At 40.7% G+C, this 20,323-nt stretch overlaps 1 protein-coding gene across 2 annotated transcripts in view; it reads left to right on the top strand.

The window, feature by feature from the left end:
• ABLIM1 (actin binding LIM protein 1) overlaps positions 1-20,323 on the top strand; it is a 166,941-nt gene that overhangs the window by 25,313 nt on the left and 121,305 nt on the right. The window contains exon 1 of one of the 2 annotated variants that reach the window (XM_015867360.2): positions 15,822-15,981. The exons of the other annotated variant lie outside the window; for it this stretch is intronic. Within the exon in view, the coding sequence (XP_015722846.1) occupies positions 15,942-15,981 (40 nt within the window). The 5' untranslated portion in view covers positions 15,822-15,941. Of the gene's footprint in view, positions 1-15,821; positions 15,982-20,323 lie in introns of those variants that run through there. 2 annotated transcript variants of the gene reach the window in all.

The raw sequence follows: 20,323 nt of genomic DNA, 5'->3' as shown, positions 1-20,323 counted from the left end.
TATTTTTTTAATTAGAAAACCCTTGCATTGCTTATGTACTATGATTTTTGCTTCTAAGTAATCCAAGTTATAAGTGAAAGAGGTGTAAACTTTTCTGGTCCCTTGCAGCGTGGGCTCTTCAGCTGTAGAAAACATAGAGCAGAAAATATTTCCTCTTTTAAAGACAGTAAACTTCACCCTGGCAATCATTTATTTATTTATTTATTTATTTATTTATTTTGCTGCTGTAATGTGTTCAAAAGCCTGAGAGTTGTGAAAGTTGTGGGTTTAGTTAATTGCCTCTTTGTTTTGGAAGCTCTACTGAACGCACTATGGGAATCAAGCAGAAAGAGCAGGCAGCAATGCTGATATATGGTTAAATTTTGGGAGGACACAGAAGAAGACAGGGTAAAAACTTACTGCTTGTATCAGAGAAAGAGCGTGCTAAATAGGCAAAGGGATGGGGTCAGCTAAGGAACTGATAACCAGAAGGGTTAAGAATATTCCCCTGCCTCTTGGCTGTCTGATTAAATTAGGTAGATACTGCTTGTGTGGCTTTGTGTCTGTAGTGCCTAATGTTATTTTATCATGTCTAGAAAATGCACCTGATGGGTGAAGATGTATAGGTTTAATGCCAGATTGACGAGACTTTTCTTTCTGATGTTAGAGTTCCCTTGCTGTTGCCCCATGGAGTTCCCAGCATGCCTGCAACAGTGAGGAGGATTAGGTGGCTGTCAGCATCATTTTCCTTCATTTCAGAGCAGCTGACTTGTCATTGGGAATGACTCTGTCTTCTCTGTCTTATTTCAGAAATTTAAATAATTGGGGGCTTTTAATTAAAAGAAATGAACTTTGCTTTAATCCATCTCTAGTGAAGCAGAGAGCTGCTATCAAGTGTCTGTATAATAATACAGCATGGGGCTGAGAAAATGTGTGAGCCTCTGCGTTTTCTCTGAAGCTTCTGAGGTATTTTGCAGGATTCAAATTTTAATATTGAAAGCTGCTTTGAGCAAATTAGGGTACCGTGTGTGTTGCAGACTGCAGTGACAGTACTGTATGAATGTGTTAAGGCTGTAGGGAAGAAAGAAGCATTTTACAAATGAAAAGCTGGGTTACTAAAGAGCTTAAGTGAATGTCTGCAGGTAATATTTTGGTCCTTGTGTGTGGGTTTGTTTTTTTTTTTGCCTTGAATTTTGAAATGGAGTGTACGCAGTTCTCTCTGCTACGTTTCTTTAGGATATCTGCTCATCTGGGGCATCATTGTTTTGGGGCACCCACTTCAACTAGTTAGAATTGGATTTTTGGGAGGTGGCAAACAGACTGGATTTAATTAGGCAAAGCAAGAAATTCTGCTAGAAGAGCATTCCTGCAAATTTTGTTTTCTATTTCTCTTGGCATCCCCACCTTGTACTGCCTGTTTTAAACAGTATCGGGGATGGCCCTGAGTATGGTTATGGTGTTATATTTGGCATGCTATCAAAAGTATCTAAAGATGGAAGCATACTTGTGGATGAGACTGCTTACCAGCATTGCTTGAAGACTTGCTAAGTGAGGCAGAACCAAGAGCAACATCACATATATTTTCCCTGTGCAGATATACCTGGCAGTTTCTCTTTCCTGCCCATGAAGGTGTAAGTACATATGAAATAGGTGATGTCAGCGATGCTTAGAGTAGCTTTTAGAATTTGAGACTTACTAGGAGGTTACTGATACAACACAGGAAATAAAATAGCATTTTCTCTCGAGGGCCTCATCATGACAAGCAGTTTCCCCCGGCTTGCTTCTTTCCTTCCTTGTTTAGTGTTTTCAAGAGCAGAAAGTTACCATAAAGTACTCGAGTACCAAAGCCAGTCAGGCTGGAAGCAGCACTTCTAATAAGTGTCTGTCTGCCCATTGACAAGAGTGGAAATATAATAGGATAATGAACAGGCATGTGATAGAGGAAGGAAGACATAAAATTCACTGTACAACACAGAATATGTTACTTTGGGCTTTTTGCTTTGAACTCTCACCTAGAAATTTCTCTGAGTAAGGGAAGTGATGAATGCTTGGCTTATCAATGACATGAACCTAAAGTATTTTTTGGGTAAATTGACTTTCAGAATTTAAAAGATACATCTCTTCTGTTCTCTGTGGATCTCTATTACTGTGGCTCTCATTACCACTCTGCTGCTTAGGCAGGTTTTGCAATATAAAGCAGTGGCAGGCTCGACTCATTCTTGAGTAGCTTGGGCAGAGGAGGCGAGGGATGGCTACCTGCTCTTCCATGGGGCTGCAGTCCTCTGCCTGTGTCAAGGCTGAGCTGGCGTTGCAGGGAGCTCACTGGGATGATGCTGTTTGATACCTACAAAATCTGATTGCATTGAAATTCCTGAAACCTGTATCAGCGTAACCATAATAACCATATCAGCATAAACAAAAATTAATCCCAGATCAAATTCTACTGAGGTGGTTATTAATTCTACTGAGGTAGTTATTACATTTCCCTAATCCATGTATAGCTGCTTGCCTTATTTTTAATTGCATCACTGAATAGCTCTCTTTAAAGATATGAGAGGTCCTGGTTACTCAATTATGGTGCTTCTCAGATCTTGTGTCAGTGTGTCATGAAATTGTTGCAGTCTGTACAAGAAACAGCTTCTAGTCTTAAGCATTATAGGTAGAATGTTCAGTGAAGTGATGGGTCACTGTTTCTCTTGCTTCCTTTCATCTCTGTATTTCCTCCCTGGTCTATCTTCAGGTGCATTTGATCTGGAATGGAATAGGGATATCTACGTGTTTCTGAGAGTAAAGATTATCTGCTTTTTATTCTGTGGAAAATGCAGCTGGATGGTGAAACAGAGACCATTGAGCGGTTGCATAGCAAGGAGAAAAACTTGTTCATAGTTAAAAGAGATTCTTTCAATCATATCAGGAAGTTCTCAGGCTTCAGACAATCTGCTGTGCTCTTGGGGTATAGTTTTACCCTGAAGCTGTGCTCTCTTGCCACTGTGCTTGGCATCAGTTTGCAAATCTTATTCTGTGAGTGTGAAACTCCGACCACTTGCTGCAATGGGAGTTTTACATGTCATGGCTTTGTATTGGCCAACTTTGTAGTCCAGTGAGGGTTGTAATGTTCTTTGGATTCTTTAGGACAAATGTTGCTACATGTGTGATTTAGCATGGATGGCTGACATACATTCTGTAGTGCCCAACAAGTTAGGTTTGTTCCTCCATCTTCGGTGTGAAGGTTATATATGATCTTGCAGAAAACCTACAAGTGAAAGACTTCAAAGAACTCTGAAGGATTTCGAGGTTTTTGTCAGCTTCCGTGTTAGACCTAACATAAGTAAAACTGACTTCTGTTTTCTAGTACACATTCATTTTAACCTGTGAGAGAGAAGTGATGTGATTCCTCAAAAGGCTTCCAACAAAGGTGAGTCTTAAGCTCACACATCTTGGGTGCTTCTACAGGCTGTTACTTACGCTTTCCTTAATGCTCACTTGAGTTTCACTCTTGCTTCCTTTCCCCTCAGAGCTACGTGCTGATAATACAGACACTCATACATCAACACGTAGCAAATGAATGCTAGAAACAGAATCTCAGCTCCTCATGCTTAAATACACGTACACTCAGGCATGCATACATACTTGCAAACCCATGATAATTTAAGAAGATGGCAACATAAGGACAAATTCTTCTGTGTCTATACCATTGCAAGTTACATTCATCTCAATTTCAAAGTAACTGATGAAGCCTTCAGTTAACATGTAAACACTGTGCAGGTTTTCTCTAGGAAGTCAGTATCATGGTAATTTGGTCAGTGGAATGCTACTCGACTTCTTCAGAGCTCACTGCTTTACAGATACGGAGGGCATAAATACAAATGAACTGTTGTCCTGTGTCTGCTTGGCACATACAAGAAAGCTACTCTCTCAATTAGCTATAGGCAAATAGGTTGTCTGACTAATGCTGTTCTTCTAGCAATGCTGCGTGAGAGTAGAAGGTGACTTTTATCATGCTTCTAGGGAAGATGTGGTATTTGAGAAAGAAGTGAATTCTATAGCAGCATTTTATGGAAAATATTGGGAAGACACTTTGGCAGGCAGAGTGAATTTCTTCTCAGCTTGTTTTGCCTCCCCCCGTCTACTTGACTTCCTTGCATTGTCAGCTGGTGCAAGGGTGTTGGTTGTAGGAAATGGGTCATAAAACTTTTAACGAAAGTTTATTGGGAAATGACAAGAGTTATAAATCTGTCAAAACAAGTTATTCTTGTCCCCAAATGAGGCAGCAGCCAACCCTGTATTCAGTGACAGCTGCCCAATCCTTGAGCCTGTTTCCAGCTCTGAAGAGAACTTCTGTAAAACGCAAGTTGCTTTGGTTCATTTGTTTCGAGCTCCTTTTGTAGTCTCTGGGTATGGTACTATATAACTTGAGGAGAAGCTGAGAGCTGTCAAGAGCAGCTCAGATCACAGTTGGCATCATCCACAGCATTTGCCTGTGACTGCCTTTGGAGCAAAGCCTGACAGATGCATCATTTTCTATTCTGTCTTTTCTGATGTGATGGCATGGGACCCTGTCACTGCTGACACCATCTGTTGATTGTCCCTCACTGACCTCCAGCCGTAACTTAACTTTTGAGGAGACTAAGGATGGGAGAAAGGCCGTGCCTAACTATTGCTGGAGTTGATGTTCGGGAGTACGTGAGATTATTTCAGCCAGCTATTTATAGGGAATATTAAATTTTTTTCTGCTTTTCTTTTAATGCTGTAACTGCTAATGGTACTGGGCTGTCCCACTAGTATCAAGATAGTGAAACTGGATATCAATTGGAATGTGGATATGACAGCTTCTTCCATTGCTCGTTGTTCCCATAGCTGGCTTGAGACCTTTCTGAGGATTTAGGAGGATCCAGAAACATGTATGGATGTAGGAGTCGTAGGGAGAAGCTGAAATACATAAATGGAACAACCAAAGTGTTGTGTTGGTGGAAGCCAGAGCACAGCAGCAGCAGCACATCAGTTTCAGATATTACTGGGGTTTTTCCAGGACAATAAGTTTTACTGCCATCTTACTTCAGTATTAGGAACAAAACCAGCTTTGTTGAAGGGCACCTTACATTACATCTGTCACAGTACCATCAGTAAGAAGGTATTGCAGGAATGTTTGTTTCTGTTTGTTCTCCAGCCTCTGATGGAGAGACACAGGAACAATTAATCCATATTAAATAAGGAAGTGAATTCAGAGTTGAAGGGGCTCTGATAGATCTTAATTTATTCTTGTAATGAGCTATCTGAAACTGATTAAGGTCACTCCTCGTTATGAACAAAAAGTGCCCACAAAAGGCTTTAAAGTCGTTTATATAATCCATTTCAGAAGTTAATTTGAATTAATTTTCTGAAATGTCTGCCGGCAGAAAACCCATTATAGTCTCTGTTTGAAGACTGCAAGCACTCAAAAATAGATCTGCCTGTGCCATAACAGGTAATTATTATGTAGCGACACTGCAGCATCCCAGTGGGACGCAGGCAGTGCCATATTACGCCACGGTTCCATGTCCCCATTGCCTGAGTCTATCCTCTGTGTAAAACCATTGCCTCTAGCCTGCATCAGGGACTGAGGACTCCTGTTAAATCTGATACATTTTAGCTACCACCTACTCTCAGTGCAGTGATTTACATTTGCTTTAGCCTGGCTCAGATGTATGGCACTCTCACCCACAGCTGAGAGAGCAGCAAGTCTTTAAGACAGTTTTTCCAGCGCTTCAGCCAGAATTACTCAGCGGTTCAGCTGCTGGGTGAGGCTGATGCCAGGTTCCCCAAGGAATGGTTACACCACCTGGCCAATGAACTCCAGTTGTCTGGCTCTGTGCCTTGAAGGCTTCCAGTGCTGCCAGGTCCTGCCAGTTAGCCCCAGCCTGTAACATTCTTTTGCTGCTGCTGTTCTTATTGGTGACTCAGCCAAGCTTGTTTTGGAAAAGCTGCATCCCCCTTTTAAATTCAGAATGGTTGTGAAAAAGGAGGAAAGGCTGAGCAAGTGGGAACTGCTCTGAGCTGGTTGTGATGTTCCTTCTCTAAGTTACAGCTGGAGCATCACACTGGTGCTGTGCCACCCTGCCAATACAGAAAAACTGAGAAGTTTCTGGCAAACTCCTTCCTCTGCTGCTCAGCGTAGCATGTTTGTTTGGACTCCTCTTCACATTCAGCTCCTGTCTTACGTGACTGTTATTAAAGGATTGTGCTTGCCACAGGCATCAAGACTGCTGATCAGAAAGGGCCTCCACTTTCATGGGGTAATTTTAAGGGATGTGTGGTGGTGGTTGGTTATTTTTTTCAGTCATCTGTCTGCTTAGACAACCAAGTGCTGTTGCTTTCCTGAGAGTCACAGGCCCTGCTGCTGAACTGATTGTTTCCACCACTGTGCTTCTGTGGAATATGACAGTAATGAGACTTACTGTGATGAGATTATGCACCAAGACCACAAATGAAGGGCTGGTCCCCACTGCGATAGGCACTACCAGGTCATAACATACTCGGGTACCTTAAAGCTTTGCTTGTGAAGCAGTAGTTATACTGGGTGAAAGGCGTGGAGAGTTATGTGTGGAAATTGTCCAGGAGCTGAAGGCAGTGCAGACTGTGGCTGTCCGCTAATTAAGTTGTTTTTGTTCCTGCAGTAGCAGGATGTGTGCTGGCAGACTGTCAGCAGCTGCTGCTTGTTAGCAGTGGTCCAGGCTGCTTACTGCCTCTCTGCTGCCTGTCATTCTCCCAGAGCTTGTGTAGGTGATTCTTGTGCTATTCTGGGGACAGCCAAACCTTATCTCACATGTTTCAAGGGTGGAGGCGTTGGTTCTTCATTCTAGAATAGGCGGTGTCATCTCTCAACATGGGGCTGTTTTTCATAGTCTTCTGGTGGGGCAACCAAGGGCATAATCTGACTGTCGCTTGGACTGGCAACAGCATAAGCTTGTTTATCCAGCCTTGCTTTCAAGTCTGAGAGTATTTGCTTGCAGAGGCCTTACTGCTCTAGTATATGGTCTTACACAGGGAAAAGAAGCATAAGTGGGAATTCATTTAAGGATTTTGGAACCGTCTTCATCAAAAGTAGTTTTTTTCCTTAAAAAGAAATCTGTTTTTCCTGAACTGCGAGCAAGAGTGGTCTCTGCAGTACAGGTCTGGAACATGTGTTTCAGCAACTTTTAAATAAGCATTTGTATTACTTAGTGCTCACAGACCAGTTTGTCATCTCTCTGAGACGCTGGATGAATCCCGGGATTCATTTCTTTTTTTTTCTTTTTCTTGTGGTTATAATTGACGAACACTGAGGATGACTGTGATGGCGCAGCGTGTTTATTGAGTTTGGAAGCTGCTCTGTGCTCTCAGATTTGCTGAAGCTGAGTTTTGGAGAATGAGCCTGTCATTTTAGAGATCCTGGAGTGTCTGCTGTGCAAATTAGTTGGTGGTAATAATGAAGGGTATGCCTTGGTCTGGTGAGACAGACTGGGAGGTCAGGTTGAGCTCAATGGGAGATTTTGGAAGGAAGTTGGCTATGGTGCTCTGGTACCTCTCAAAATAGGATATAAATGGCATGGAGGTGAGAAGCACCAAATCTAAAGTCTTTTGACAACAAATCAGTCACTCCGAATTTGAAGCCTGAGAATCAATGTGGCATTTAAGGGTTGTTTAAATTGATAAGTGATATCATGCTTTGATATTATTTTAGACTGATGATAAAAGATCACTGTAGATTTGGCCCAGAGATCACCAGTAGAATATCATTGGTGTTGCAAGAGAATGGTCCAAAATGAATCTTGAAGCAAACAATGAAATTAAACCTAGCAATGAGGGAGCATTTAAGATTCAAAATAGAAATCAATGTGCAGCTGAAAATAGTCATGAGCTGGAAAAATTAGTGACACTGTAATAAGGCTATCTGGAAAGTGAGCTTCCAGTAATCTGTGTAGAGGGAGGTGTCTGTGAAGTGGACAAATGCTGAAAGAGTGTGGAGCGAGGGATTTGTGTTTCCAGTGTAGGTGTTTGTCAAGTATGTGTTATTCAGCTTTTTGAATCCCTGATCAGAGGCACATAGTCTGGGTGGAATTTGTTTTGAACTGCATTCTTTGGCAATGCAGTTGACCTTGAGCGAGGCTTCTGATTCCCTTTAGGGTATGTAAACAACCTGTTAAAAGGCCAAAGCATTGATTGTTTTAAAAAAAAACTCTTAACTTGTTATGGAACAAATGTGAAACTCATGATAGAAAGAAGCAGAATTAGTGTGTGGGTGTCGTGCATAAACTGCTGAGTGTTCAGTCAAATGCCAGATAAATCTCATTGGCTTGGATTCCTTTTTGTTCATAAAACTGTTACATGAGTTCTCGGATGCTAAAAGGTAGGGTTGCTTTCTGATTCATCTGGGGTGGATGGCTAATTATAACAACTCATTCTTTGAGTAGGTGGAACAGGCTACACCTAGCTGCTTTCTGTCCTTTGCTGGAGAGTAGATCAATTAATAACAGGAGAATGAGGTTAAAATACTAGTTTTTCTTCTGTGAATGTAAAAGAAGGAAAACAAAAAAAAAAATAGACAAATGTTGTTAATAGTACAGGGGAAAGGAGGAATTCTCAAGTGGTGACTGAACTGTTGATAATTTCTGGTCAGGTTTGGGATGTATGCAGATGAACATCTTGGACCTCAGTTTGAGGGAAACAGTCAGTGTGGAGGAGGTGGAGCAGGGTTGACTTGCAGAGGGACTTGAGCAGTGTGGAAGGATGGACTGGCATAGAACTTAGGGTGTTCAGCAAAAGCAAATGTAGTCTTGCACACGGGATGGAAAAACAAAGGCGTCTGCAAAGGAATGGCTACATAGCACCTTTGCAGAGAAGGGCTAAGGGTCCTGATGGACAGGTTGAGTAATACTCAGCACTGCACTCTGAAAAGCTTGCTCCATGGCGGAGTAAGAGTGACAAGATTTGCAAGAGTGCAGCTGGTAGATCAAGGGAAGTGATTGCTCTGTGCTCAACACTGAGGGTTTCCTCTGGAAGAGTTTCCAGTCTTACCTTCCTGCCCTGCTCCTTTTGGTCTATGCAGGAGGGATGCAGGCAAATTAGGCAGAGGGCTAATGGGGGCTCTAGAGTCTGTGGCCTGTGTGCCTAAACAAGCCCTGAGGACTTGTTTAGGCCTGGAGAAGAAAAGTTAGGAGCAGACATAGTTACTGGCTGAATGGATGAACTACGTGAACGAGCCCCTGTTTTCTATAATAGTTCCCTTCCCTGACTTCCTTTGGTGCACAGTGCAAGGTAGCAGAGAGTCTATGCAGTCTTCTTCTTTGGAGAGATTTTCAGAAGTCAATGGAACAAGGTCTTAAGCAACCTGATCTGGTTTTGAAGGTAGCTCTGCTTTGGGCAGGAAGTTGAACAAGATATCTCTGGGGTTCCCTACCAGCCAGATCCATTCTGTGCCTCTCTTTGTGACTCTGAGGTGCTGAATGCAGAAGCTTCTGCCCTTCAGCAGTCCAAAGCAGGCACTGTTGACTGCAGTTGGTAGACAAGAGCTGTAATTTTTTTTTGGCTGAAGTCTTATCATCCTTACTTGATGTCACATGAGACAGTAAGAATATCAGTGAAATGCCTGTAAAAGCACTAGCCATAAGGTGGAATCTGTCCCTTCAGGATTTCAGACAATTGAAGTTTCAGGATTCACATAACCAATGATCTTTGTCTCCACCCTCCTGTGCATTCGCTTGTTGGGGCTGTTCTCTTTGAACTATATTCTCTTGATGGTAAATGACCTGTGAGGTGTGTGATGACCAATGTTAATTTCCGTATTTTTGATCTCTTGTCCCACATACAAGTCCTGACCAGAATTTCACTTATTCTAGCAGAACATTTGGATTGTAAGTAGGAAGGAATTGCACTCATGTGAGCTCCCAGTGCTCCCAATGTAATGCATGAGGCACTGAGTAATAGGAATAGCAATACGGAACTACTGGTTAGGTATGGCAGGTAGCACTGAGCATGATTCTGGCCTTTCAAACAGGGATATAAAGTAGAACTGCAGTTTATTTATTCAGATTGAATACTGGTTGAACCCCGATATTTTCCATGATGCTCCTGATGAGTGTTGAAGTTTAGATATGAAAAAACCGCTCTTTCTTAGATACCCACATTAAGTTGCTTTAATCTCTGTGATAAGAAAGAAAATGTTCCTGGTCTAAAGTTACATCTCATATGTAGTATTGTCAGTAGTAATAAAATTTTAATGAAAGAATTTTTAGTATAATCCAATAGGCTGTGATAAAAATTGCCTATGGGGAAAAAAAAAGAGCTATACAGTATCATCTGAATTCTTCCAGTGTTTTTCCCTATGAACTGTGCTTAATACTTAAAGGATTTTATGACACTCCACATGCTTTAACTGCTTTGGATTTGTGCCTTCTGGCAAATCTTCAAGCTTTATTTTTCGGATACTGATGATTTCTCTAAGCAACAGTTACCGTAAAAAGAGAAACAATGAATTTTTCAGTTGTACATTTTCATTTGTTGTCCTTTTTAGTATTCACATGGGTGTATCTGTACTTAAACAGCCAAACAAACAAAAAACAAACTGAAAAACTGCCTTGTGGGTTTCTGCCTGGTTTGTTACCATACCTAGGCTTTGCCTCTGGTCTGAAACATGCAAATTTAGATTGTTTTTTTTCACTCTGGGTACAGAACAGCTTAATGCAAGAGTGGCAGATGTGGGGTCTTTTTTCACATGGTAATATAAAGCGTGGCAAATTTGTAAGCTTGAATTTTCTTATTGAGAAATTACTAAGGTGGAAGACATTATTGTTCATACACCAGAAAAACATGTGGATCTGCTAATGACGCGTCCTGATGACAACTTTGGGAGGCAAATTGACTGTCAAGTAGAGATGAGCATATGGGACAGAGCGGTTGAGGGTAAATCATAGAAACAGGTTAAATTTAAGCATTTTAATAAATAATAATAAACTTAAATTTAAGTATTAATTCTAGTAACTAAAAGACTTTGTGAACTTGAGGGGGAAAAGGAAGGATTTTTGCTATGCAGCAGGAGTTGACCAGTGGAGGGGGAATGTTTTTTCTCCAAGCTTTTGTGACCTGTTGCTCAGCAGTGTCAGGGGAAAGCAGTCTATATCAGAGAGTTCCCAAGCTTTCCCATTTCAGGGTGGGAGAGCACAGAGGGAGTTTATTGTAGCTCTGCAAATGTTTAGCTAAAGAAAATACAGAACTTGTTAAATCTTAAAATAAAGTGCAGCGGGAGAGAGAGTTCTTTAAAGCACAGTTTATCACAACTGAAATATTTGCATTTCTTGCAAGCATGCAGTGAAATCACGATAGAATTGTCTCAGCCTCCATCCATCCTTCAAGGATTAGTTGGGGAACGTGCTATTTACTCCTTCTTTTTGCCTGCTGATAGTGATCTTTTTAAGGACAAGGATGCTTAGGCTCTTTCATCAGGGCTGTTGATAGCTCAGTGTGCAACCTTGGAAAGTGATTTGGCATCTGTGTTGGTGGAATTTTTAAAACAAGGTGCTTAAAATTAGACACCTTAATATAAACAACTTGTAGTCTAGCAGATGGAACGGCTTGTTAGAAAACAATTACCGCTATTTTTATCTTTTTACGTGTAGAATTGAGTGTATTGAGAGAAACATTCCTAAAGTCTTTGTGCAGGGAAAGCATGTGAAGAAACATTTTTTAGTGTAATTCTGTTTTATTTTCCCTAAGGATAAACAAGTTTTGGTCTTGGAAAAAAACAAAAAAACAAAACAAAAAACCACAAAGGCTATTTTGGAAGTGTGTTTATTCCTACAACACTGAAGTGGAAGATAAAACCCAGTACTTCAGAGCGTAGAGCTATGAAAAGGAGGGAGGTATTGCAGGAGGAACTAGAAGAATTTGGAGCAACTATGTGCCTTAGTAACTGATAAGCAGTAATCAGGAGGCAGACCGTATTTTTACTGCAATGTGTGTGAGAATTGGGCAGGATCGTTCATTATTGGCCTTGGCTCATGTGCTTCTTTTCTTCAGCACTTGCTTTTCACTGCTAGAAAAGAAGTATTGCAGGTTTTTTATCTTCATACCTTACCGAATTTGAATGCCATGCACGTCAATTAATGTTTTTTGAACACTGAGATCATCAAATGAAATGGATATGCAAGAATTTCAAGTGATGTCTGAAGGGGGAGGAAGGTCTTTGGCTACAGAGATCCAGTTTTCTGCTGTTGGCCCAAACCCCACTCATAATGCATGTATCTACAGGCTGCTGCACTGGATTCTGGTGATGTCTGCCTATTCGTAGTTGTGTGTTAATATAGGCCTCCTTTTAAAGCCTTGTGACAGCTTACAAAATGCTCTAGGTTACAGTAGGTTGAAAGGCACATAAATACATGTAAAATGTTGTAATTAGGATGCATTAGCAATGCACAAGGAAGGAGAGTTTGCCTGGCTACATTTTATGTCTATAAAGCTTAGTTACACTGGAACACAGAATGCATGGCATAACACTTGTTCCAAGCAGTTACACTTGTTAATAATTGCTATGCACAAGCACTGAGGAAGTTATTGTAGATTTGTTTCTGCTGGGAGACAGAGTCATTGGCAGAGATGCACTGACTTCACAGGATGGGGAAACATTCTGGAAGAGTCACCACAGGCAGCAGTAAATGAGAAGGAGAATAACTAGAGATCAGCAGTGCCAGGCTGGGAGGTGAGGGAAGTTGTTTGCTGGTGCAGTGAGGAGGAGTGAGTGATTTCCATCCAAGATCTGCTGGTTCTGTTGCTGGCCCTTATGAACCAGCTCTGGTGACAAAACTGTGTCATCTCCTGCACATTCTGTTATATGTGGGTCTTGGAGTGAAGAGAAGCAAGGAGAATAGCTATGAAGGAACAAGGTAAGTTAATTTCCTTATTGTAAGAGCTTATTGCTCTTCTTTAAAATCTGAGTCTTCCTTTTTGTCTTTTTTAAAATAATTTTCTCAAGACAGAAGGTTGAATGGCTGGGATTGAGATTCTTGAGGCTGACTCATTTCCTAAATTGAGCACAGAGTTTTGTGGTCCTGAGCAGATCACTTATCTTAAGTGTTTTCCTCATCTGTAGCATGGAAATAATATCTCAATGGTGATAAAATCTTCCAGGAAACAGGTTGAGCTAATACAATCCAGTGTTGTCTAGAAAGAAGTGCTATGGAAACTTGAAAGAGAGGTAGTGATGCCTTGTGTGTCTCCCACCAAACACAAAAGGAATTCGCTGCCTTGTGAATCTGTGGCTGGTCTGAAATGTCTGATAACATTCTTGGTTAACACGTTTACTGGTAGTAGCAGGTAGTTTGTGATTCTGGGAGCTTCTGTTTGGATGATATGAGGTCTGGAGTGGGGAAAAAGGCACTAAAAGAAAACCTAAATCACTTAAGTGTGCTCTTCAACTTAACAGTTTTCAAATTGTTGGTCTGTGCGATGGAGTCCCTGAGAACATTGTTGCCTTTCTGTTCTTCTGGCATGGCTCTTGCAGCATGGGGACTGATTATGCTCAGTCAATTTGCAGGAATTACAGCAAGCTTGAGAACTGTGTAGGATACAGGAAGCTAAATCCAGTGAAACTGCTCATAGCTAATAGCCAGTGAGTCTCTCCTTAGCTTTAATAGCCAACAAAACTGTCTCTCTGCTGAGCATGACAGGCTGCAGTAGTTCAGAGTCTTGTCACTTCATGAGATTTGCATGGTGTTTTTTTTTTTATGAGGACAACATACAGTGTTTATGGCAGCAGACTCCAGAGTTTTTGGAGGTTGAACCTCCAGCATGAGAGAACACAGCGTGTGAGAACCGATCCCTTTTCACATGGGTACTAAATTACCCCTAAATGTAACATAGTTCAAAACTGATGTGTAATCAACTTGTATTACAGAGGAGGTATACATGTATGTACATAGCTGTACAGAAGACTCAAATATAGCATCTAATGCTATAGCAACTAATAATACTCAGCTAGTATGAGAGCGATGACTTGCACAATATGTAGATGTATATTGAATCATTCTCAGCTTCCTTCTTTCATCTCTTCACCAAAGCCAGAATGATACAGTTGTGGTTAGCTGCGTAAGCTGCAGTGCTGTAGTCCAGGAATTTGCCTCTTAATGAGAGCAGAACTTGTTTCCCATAGACTCATAGAGTTCCTATACACAACTGTACTGGCGACAGGTACACAGTAACCTGTGTCTAGAAGCAGAGTAGCCATAAGCGTGTGCAGAAGGTCAGCGCTTTCTATGCTTTCATTTCTTTTTTTTTGTCTGTAGAAAAGACAAAGTAATTGTATCTGCATACCACATCAAAGTGATAGTAATGGTAATTAAAGTGTGGAGTGTCTTGGTTATTAAAAAGAAAGCTGGGGGTGGCAGTATTTCTGTTGAGCTAATCATTTTCTGTCAGGCAACTGAAGTCCAAATGCAGTGTACTCCCTGTCCTGCACTATTTTTGATGTGGCAGCAAGTAAATGTGTAAGGCCAGAGGAGGAGAAGGCCAGATTGGGAATAAAGAAAGAGAGAGCCCAGATTCTGTGTCAGTGTTTACATCTGTCTGTGCATCTGTATGAGTGTGTGTTTTTAATACTCTGGTTGAGAAGATGACAGTTCAGTGTGGAGAAAACGAAGTCAAGAGCTCAGGAAATTCAGGATTTAATGATCAAAGCAGAGAATTTAAAGTGGTTGGCCAAAATTTGAATGCTGTAGCTTTCACCCAGGAAACCAGAATGTTTTTGTATATTTCTGACATCTTTTCATACATGTTTTGAGGAGAAAAATGGTGGGGGTTTTGCCTTATTTGCAAAATATGGGATTCTTCTTCAGCACCATCTCTCAGCCCATAATAATGTACAGAATACAACAAGTGTATTCTGAAGGGGGCTTTGGCTTGAAAGTTTTCAGCTGCTGCACCTTGTGTTTGCCTGCTCGTTTCCAATGGCAGTAGGTTTCAACTGCTCTGTCCTCCCCTCTCACTTCATTTCAGGGTGTAGAACTCAAAGATAGTAGCCAGTATCTTAGCAGAGGAAATAAGAGAATGCATGGTTTAGGTGGTATAGGTAGAAACTAAAGATATGGGAGCAGTTAAGGAAGACAGCTTTCAGCTTTGATAGACAAGCTAAGAGACACAGAGAGGAACTTGGAAAGCTGACAAATGGAAAGGAACTCAAAGTATTTCTGGCAGTTGTGTTCCAAGGAGGATGTTACATGCAGGTAAGGCAGGTCTGATGGATGTTGACGATGTTGGACAAAAATTTGTTAGAAAAAAAGATACATTAATTCATCTGCTTATGGAACAGTCTGTGCAGCTGCATAGGAGGAAATGCCTGGAAGTTTACACTTGTAGTCAGCCTAATTACTTATGTCCGGGTGGGACGTTGTGGGAACCTGGGGAAGATGCGTGAAACTTTGGCTACGATTGCTGTGTTTATGGAAAGTGTTAAAACAGTGTCACTTTGATCCCTGTCAGACTGTTTTATTTAGGTGCAATATATTCAAAAAGGAAGAACAGAGAAGTGAAGATGAGGCACAGAGTGAAATAGAAGTACAAGAGTCAAGACAAAATTAAGTCTGCTTGCAATATGCTTCTGTGGCAATTTAGGATCCCTTTGCATGCATGAGAAAGCAAGCTGTCAGTAGTATTAGCTGTTTTGAGGTGGTCCACACATTGAAACACACCACTATTTGAAAGACAACATACTGTGGTCTTGATGATGAATTGAGTATCTAGAGGAAAATACTCACTCTTCCTTTAAACTGTTTGGGAACATGGACACACCTATTTTGCTAGAGCCACTCCCTTTAGTACTGCTCAACCCAGGAAATATTAGGAGTGAAGCCATAAAGTGAGCCATCTCTGAAGGATTTCTGCTGTTTCTCTGGCTTTATATCTGCACAGTGGAAAGTGTAACTTCTGAGCTCCAGAACCGTCACTGCTTGAGAACACAAATGGAACTTGAAATTCATCAGAGCTCCACAAATGGCAAAGGTTTGTCCTGGGCTCTGCTATGTAAATCTCTACTGATAAATTACATAGGTTAAAACATTGACAGTACATTGGTTGCTGGCTTTTAGGAGGAAAGCAGATCTGTTGGACTGAAATTTGCATGCTTTTTGGTAATCTTGTTCTTTTTCTTTACTGGTTGAGCGGTTGAACACCTCCTAGTTTGGTGTATTTTATGAACAGTGGACTTTGTTACGTGGCTGAACAACGTGTGCATGCGCTTGTGTGCTTCTCTCCTGGAGTGGATTTTTCAGTGTGAGGAGTGAACTTGATGGAATAAAACAGACTTGTTGAGCTCTGATCCCACGTGTGTGTTTGTGGGAAGGTCTGCACTTCTGTTTTGCAGTTTTTCTGCCTTCTAGGTAAAGATGATGACAGCATGTTATTGCAGGTTTTGAATAAAGAGGCTCTAATGCTCTTTTGTAGCGGAAGGTGGCATAAAAATTCAAAGTATTATTAATTAATGCTTTGAATGAAAAGCTGATAACTTGATCTGTGCTATTGAGGCAACTTGCTTTGGAAAGGAAACGAGGAAACATTACTGTACAATCTGTGACTTACTGACTAAGCACACCTATGAGTTCTTGGTTGTCCTGCAACTGTCTGTCACTCCTGTTTGCTTCTGCAGAGGACAGGCGGTAAGCAGAGCTTTTTCCTTGTTAAAAGGATCTACAGGTAGGATGGAACAGCACAGACTGCTGACATGCAGCAACCTGCAGGGATCGAGGAGGAGATTTTCTTCTGAACACCAAAAGGACATTGAGCACACTTTTGGTGGTAATTTACAACCAAGAGATACAAAGTAAATGCTCTGCATCCAAGAGGCTGCAAATCTTAACCCATATCTTAGTCATTTCTCTTTTTTAATACCAGAGTCTTAGAAAAAGTTGAGGGAAGAAGCATTATTATAAAAAGATGTATTTAACTTTGTTAGTAACTGGAGTGTGGGTAGTTGCTTACTCTGTTATGCTTGGACAGATTCACAAACCTCCCAGGACCCCATCTGACTTCAGAGATAAGAGCTGGAAGAAGTAAAAGTCTACTTTTTTTTTTTTTTTATTTCATGTTGTCTAATCCAATATTTGTTTCTTTAAAATAACCTCTCACAGAGATGTCATTTGTCTTTGTGGGTGTGGAGCTTAAAAAGGTACTGGCAGACATACTTTGTGTATAGCTCTGAAAACTACTGTCTACAGGAAAGAAAAAATAGTTAAAAAATACAAAATGTCCAAACTCTGTACCTGTTTATAACAACTGTTTCTAACAACAAAAGGAAACGTTTTCCGTTGCTAATTAGTCTCTGTAGGCTAAACACATAATCCAACATTGAGTTAGATGTAACTGTTCTATTGCTGTTTTGTCTCTTAATGTTTACAGTGTTAAATGTGCAAAATTGTTTTTTCCTCATTATTTCTGTGCAATTTTATTTCTAAATTCTATTTTGGATTGATTACAAGAATTTATCCCTACAGAAGTGTAAGTTGATAGCACTTGGTTAAAATTGGCTGTTTCTGTGTCGCTGTGATGTGGAAAACTGCCATGTCATTGTGTGAACGTACTGATGCAATGAGCATCTGTCCAAGGCCAGTGGGGATTCACTCTAGCGAGGTTAGGCTGAATATATCATTCTCCACTTCCTGAGCAGATGCATGAAGAATAGAGCATACTCTATTTCTGCCTGCACTGGCTATTGTGGACAACCTCTTGTGTAAATTCAGAAATCTTTTCTCCCTTTTGAGGTCCTAGCAGATAAGGTCCTGACTACCACACTGATAATGCACAGCAGAGAAGATGGATGACTTCTCCCTGCTGCTCTAAGTATTGGTGCTTTCTGTTGCCTAGCATTATGAGGAAGTTGAGAGTCCATTGGACACAGAGAGAGAAGCTTTTTGAGATACGCATTGGTCATTTCAATGAAGACATGTTTTGTTTTGCTTTAATTCGTTTTGCCAGATGTCTATTTTGAGTTGGAAGGCCTGACATTGCTCTGATCGTAATCCATTAAACAGCTGGAGAACTGATTATTATTATTATTATTGAATAATTAATTAATTGCATCTATGATTTTGATTAATCCTGGGATTAGCTGGAATGGTTTGGATTCTTTAGGAAGACTAAGCGTGTGTGTGGGAAATCAATAAAAACACCCAAAGCAATAGGTTATCTTTTAGTTCATTCATAGATAAAAATGAAATAACTGGAAGCTGCCAGCTAGTTTCAGTTGGAAACTATGCACAACATATGTTTATAACATAAGGTTCTCTACTATAAATCTTGTGCTGGTCAGCACAGTTTTAACTGATTCAACTGAAAATATTGCTCAGTACTGCTTGAAGTGCTTGATCAATCAGTTTTCATTAGCACAGCCTGACAGGTTGGCTGACGTGCTTACTTTCTTTAGTAGATGTTCTTGTTTTCTTGCTATTCTCAGTTGCAGAATTATTCCTGTAGCAAAGCAAGACATGTAGAGTGTAAATAGCAGAAGGAGTGATGAAACTGAATTTGAAAAGTTTATACAGGGTTAGGAGGTCTTTTGTCACTAATACTTGTCAGTGAAAAATCTGTCTATTGAATGAGTACCACGGTGGTAATGTTGGTAACATCAACACAAATAAACCAAGCTCTGTGCTAAACTAAGGGAGTGTCTGCAAAAACAAAAAGCACAAAACCCACACCAAAACAAACAGAAAACTCAGATATGTGCTCTTAATAGTTGGTTGCACTCTATGTGAACTGAAGGATTAGACCTCCCATTGTGGGGTAACTGTCTAGATGCCATGTGTAGCGTATTGTAAACACTAGGAAGTATAGATAATCTGTGATGATGAGCAAGAATGCAGCAGTGGATTGTCTCTCAAAGATGACAAGGGCCATCCTGACTTTAAAATGAGTTTTAATTATAGGGTTGTTGTTTTGGTTTTCTTTTTTTAATAAACCCTTTTGATGAGAGTTAACTTGCTGGAACAACTGTGTTATGTTGGTTTTTTTAGTGGCCCAAGACTTATGTGACCTTAACTGCCAGAAAAAAGCAAACAACAGACCTCAGTAGATGGCATACAGTCAAGCAATGGCAGGATAAGATCAAGAGCTCACTGCTATAGAAATACTGCCCCAAATCATTGTTGCAAATATAACAGGGTACATATTAATCGGACAATCAGCATTGTGGTCTTAAATTCTTTGTAGCTGTTCCAGTTAACTCATGCACCTTTCCTGTAGTTTGTAATACCATTAGTACAGTTTTCTCAATATTGTAAGGCTTTATTTCCAATCTTTTGTTTCAAAATGTTAAGCTTGCTAGATGCCAAATGCCCTGCACTTCCATTGTAGGATCAAGACTCTTGCTTTAGTACTTTCTTTGAATAACTCTCCCTATAGTTTATAGGCATGGCTGCACAGTGTTGTAAATGTCAGGGAAATGCTGTGCTGTGTTGGACAGCATTGCTGAAGATCAAACAGGCTGTATCTGTCTTCAGGTCAGGGCCACATTTCTCTGTTTTAATGTCCTGGAAGTTTAGTATCTTTCTGTGACTGTTGCTTTTTCTCTTGGTGCCAGATTACAAATCTAATTTCAGCAATGATTCCTCTTAACTGTGTTGGTTTAAATAAAAAAATGAAGTGAGGCCATCCTCATCATCTCACTCAGGAGAACCAAAACCTCAGTTTGCCAAGTGCAAATAGTTATGTTTTATGTTACACATCATTTCATATCTTGAATAAATTGGAGTAAATTCCAGCTCTTTTCCCTTCCCTATCAGCATACTTTCAGAAGTGCCCAGGCCTCGTGGCTGCTGGCACAGAGCGTGGGCCTGTTGATAAGGCAGCAGCTGATGGGGCCTTCATTGTGCTTACCTGACAGTTTTTCCATTTTCAACATGGCTTGATCACTTGTGTGTGTGCACAGCTGATTTGTTAACCAGAAGATAGTGCTGACCATAAGAGGAAGGGTTCAGCGGTGCTGCAGGATTTATTTAATTACAAAGCAAAGATTAGTCAACACAGCGTATTTAAAGCTGCTTTTAGGAGGAGTGTTGGCAGTGGATGATCTGATCTGATGTCATTTCTGGCATCCCCAGACAGGGCCACACTTTCCGTTATAATGAGAGGTAACCTCTATTCATAGTTTTGTTTTTTGATAGACCTAGACAAAAACTTTGCAGCAGCTCCTGTTAATTAACTAAATTAACCTTTGTAGCAGAAAGAGGGAGTGAATCCCTTTCAGTGCTTTGCTGGAGTTAGTGGAGGGCAGTATGACTGCAAATGTTGTCTTCTTAGAATTATGCTGTGTTCCAAATAGGGCTGTGGTGTTGGAAACTCTGGGAGTTGC

This window comes from Coturnix japonica, chromosome 6 (genome assembly GCF_001577835.2).
Source record: "Coturnix japonica isolate 7356 chromosome 6, Coturnix japonica 2.1, whole genome shotgun sequence".
Lineage (NCBI taxonomy): Eukaryota > Metazoa > Chordata > Aves > Galliformes > Phasianidae > Coturnix > Coturnix japonica.
Note: the sequence above shows the minus strand (reverse complement) of the source record. Positions and strands in the feature narration are given on the sequence as shown.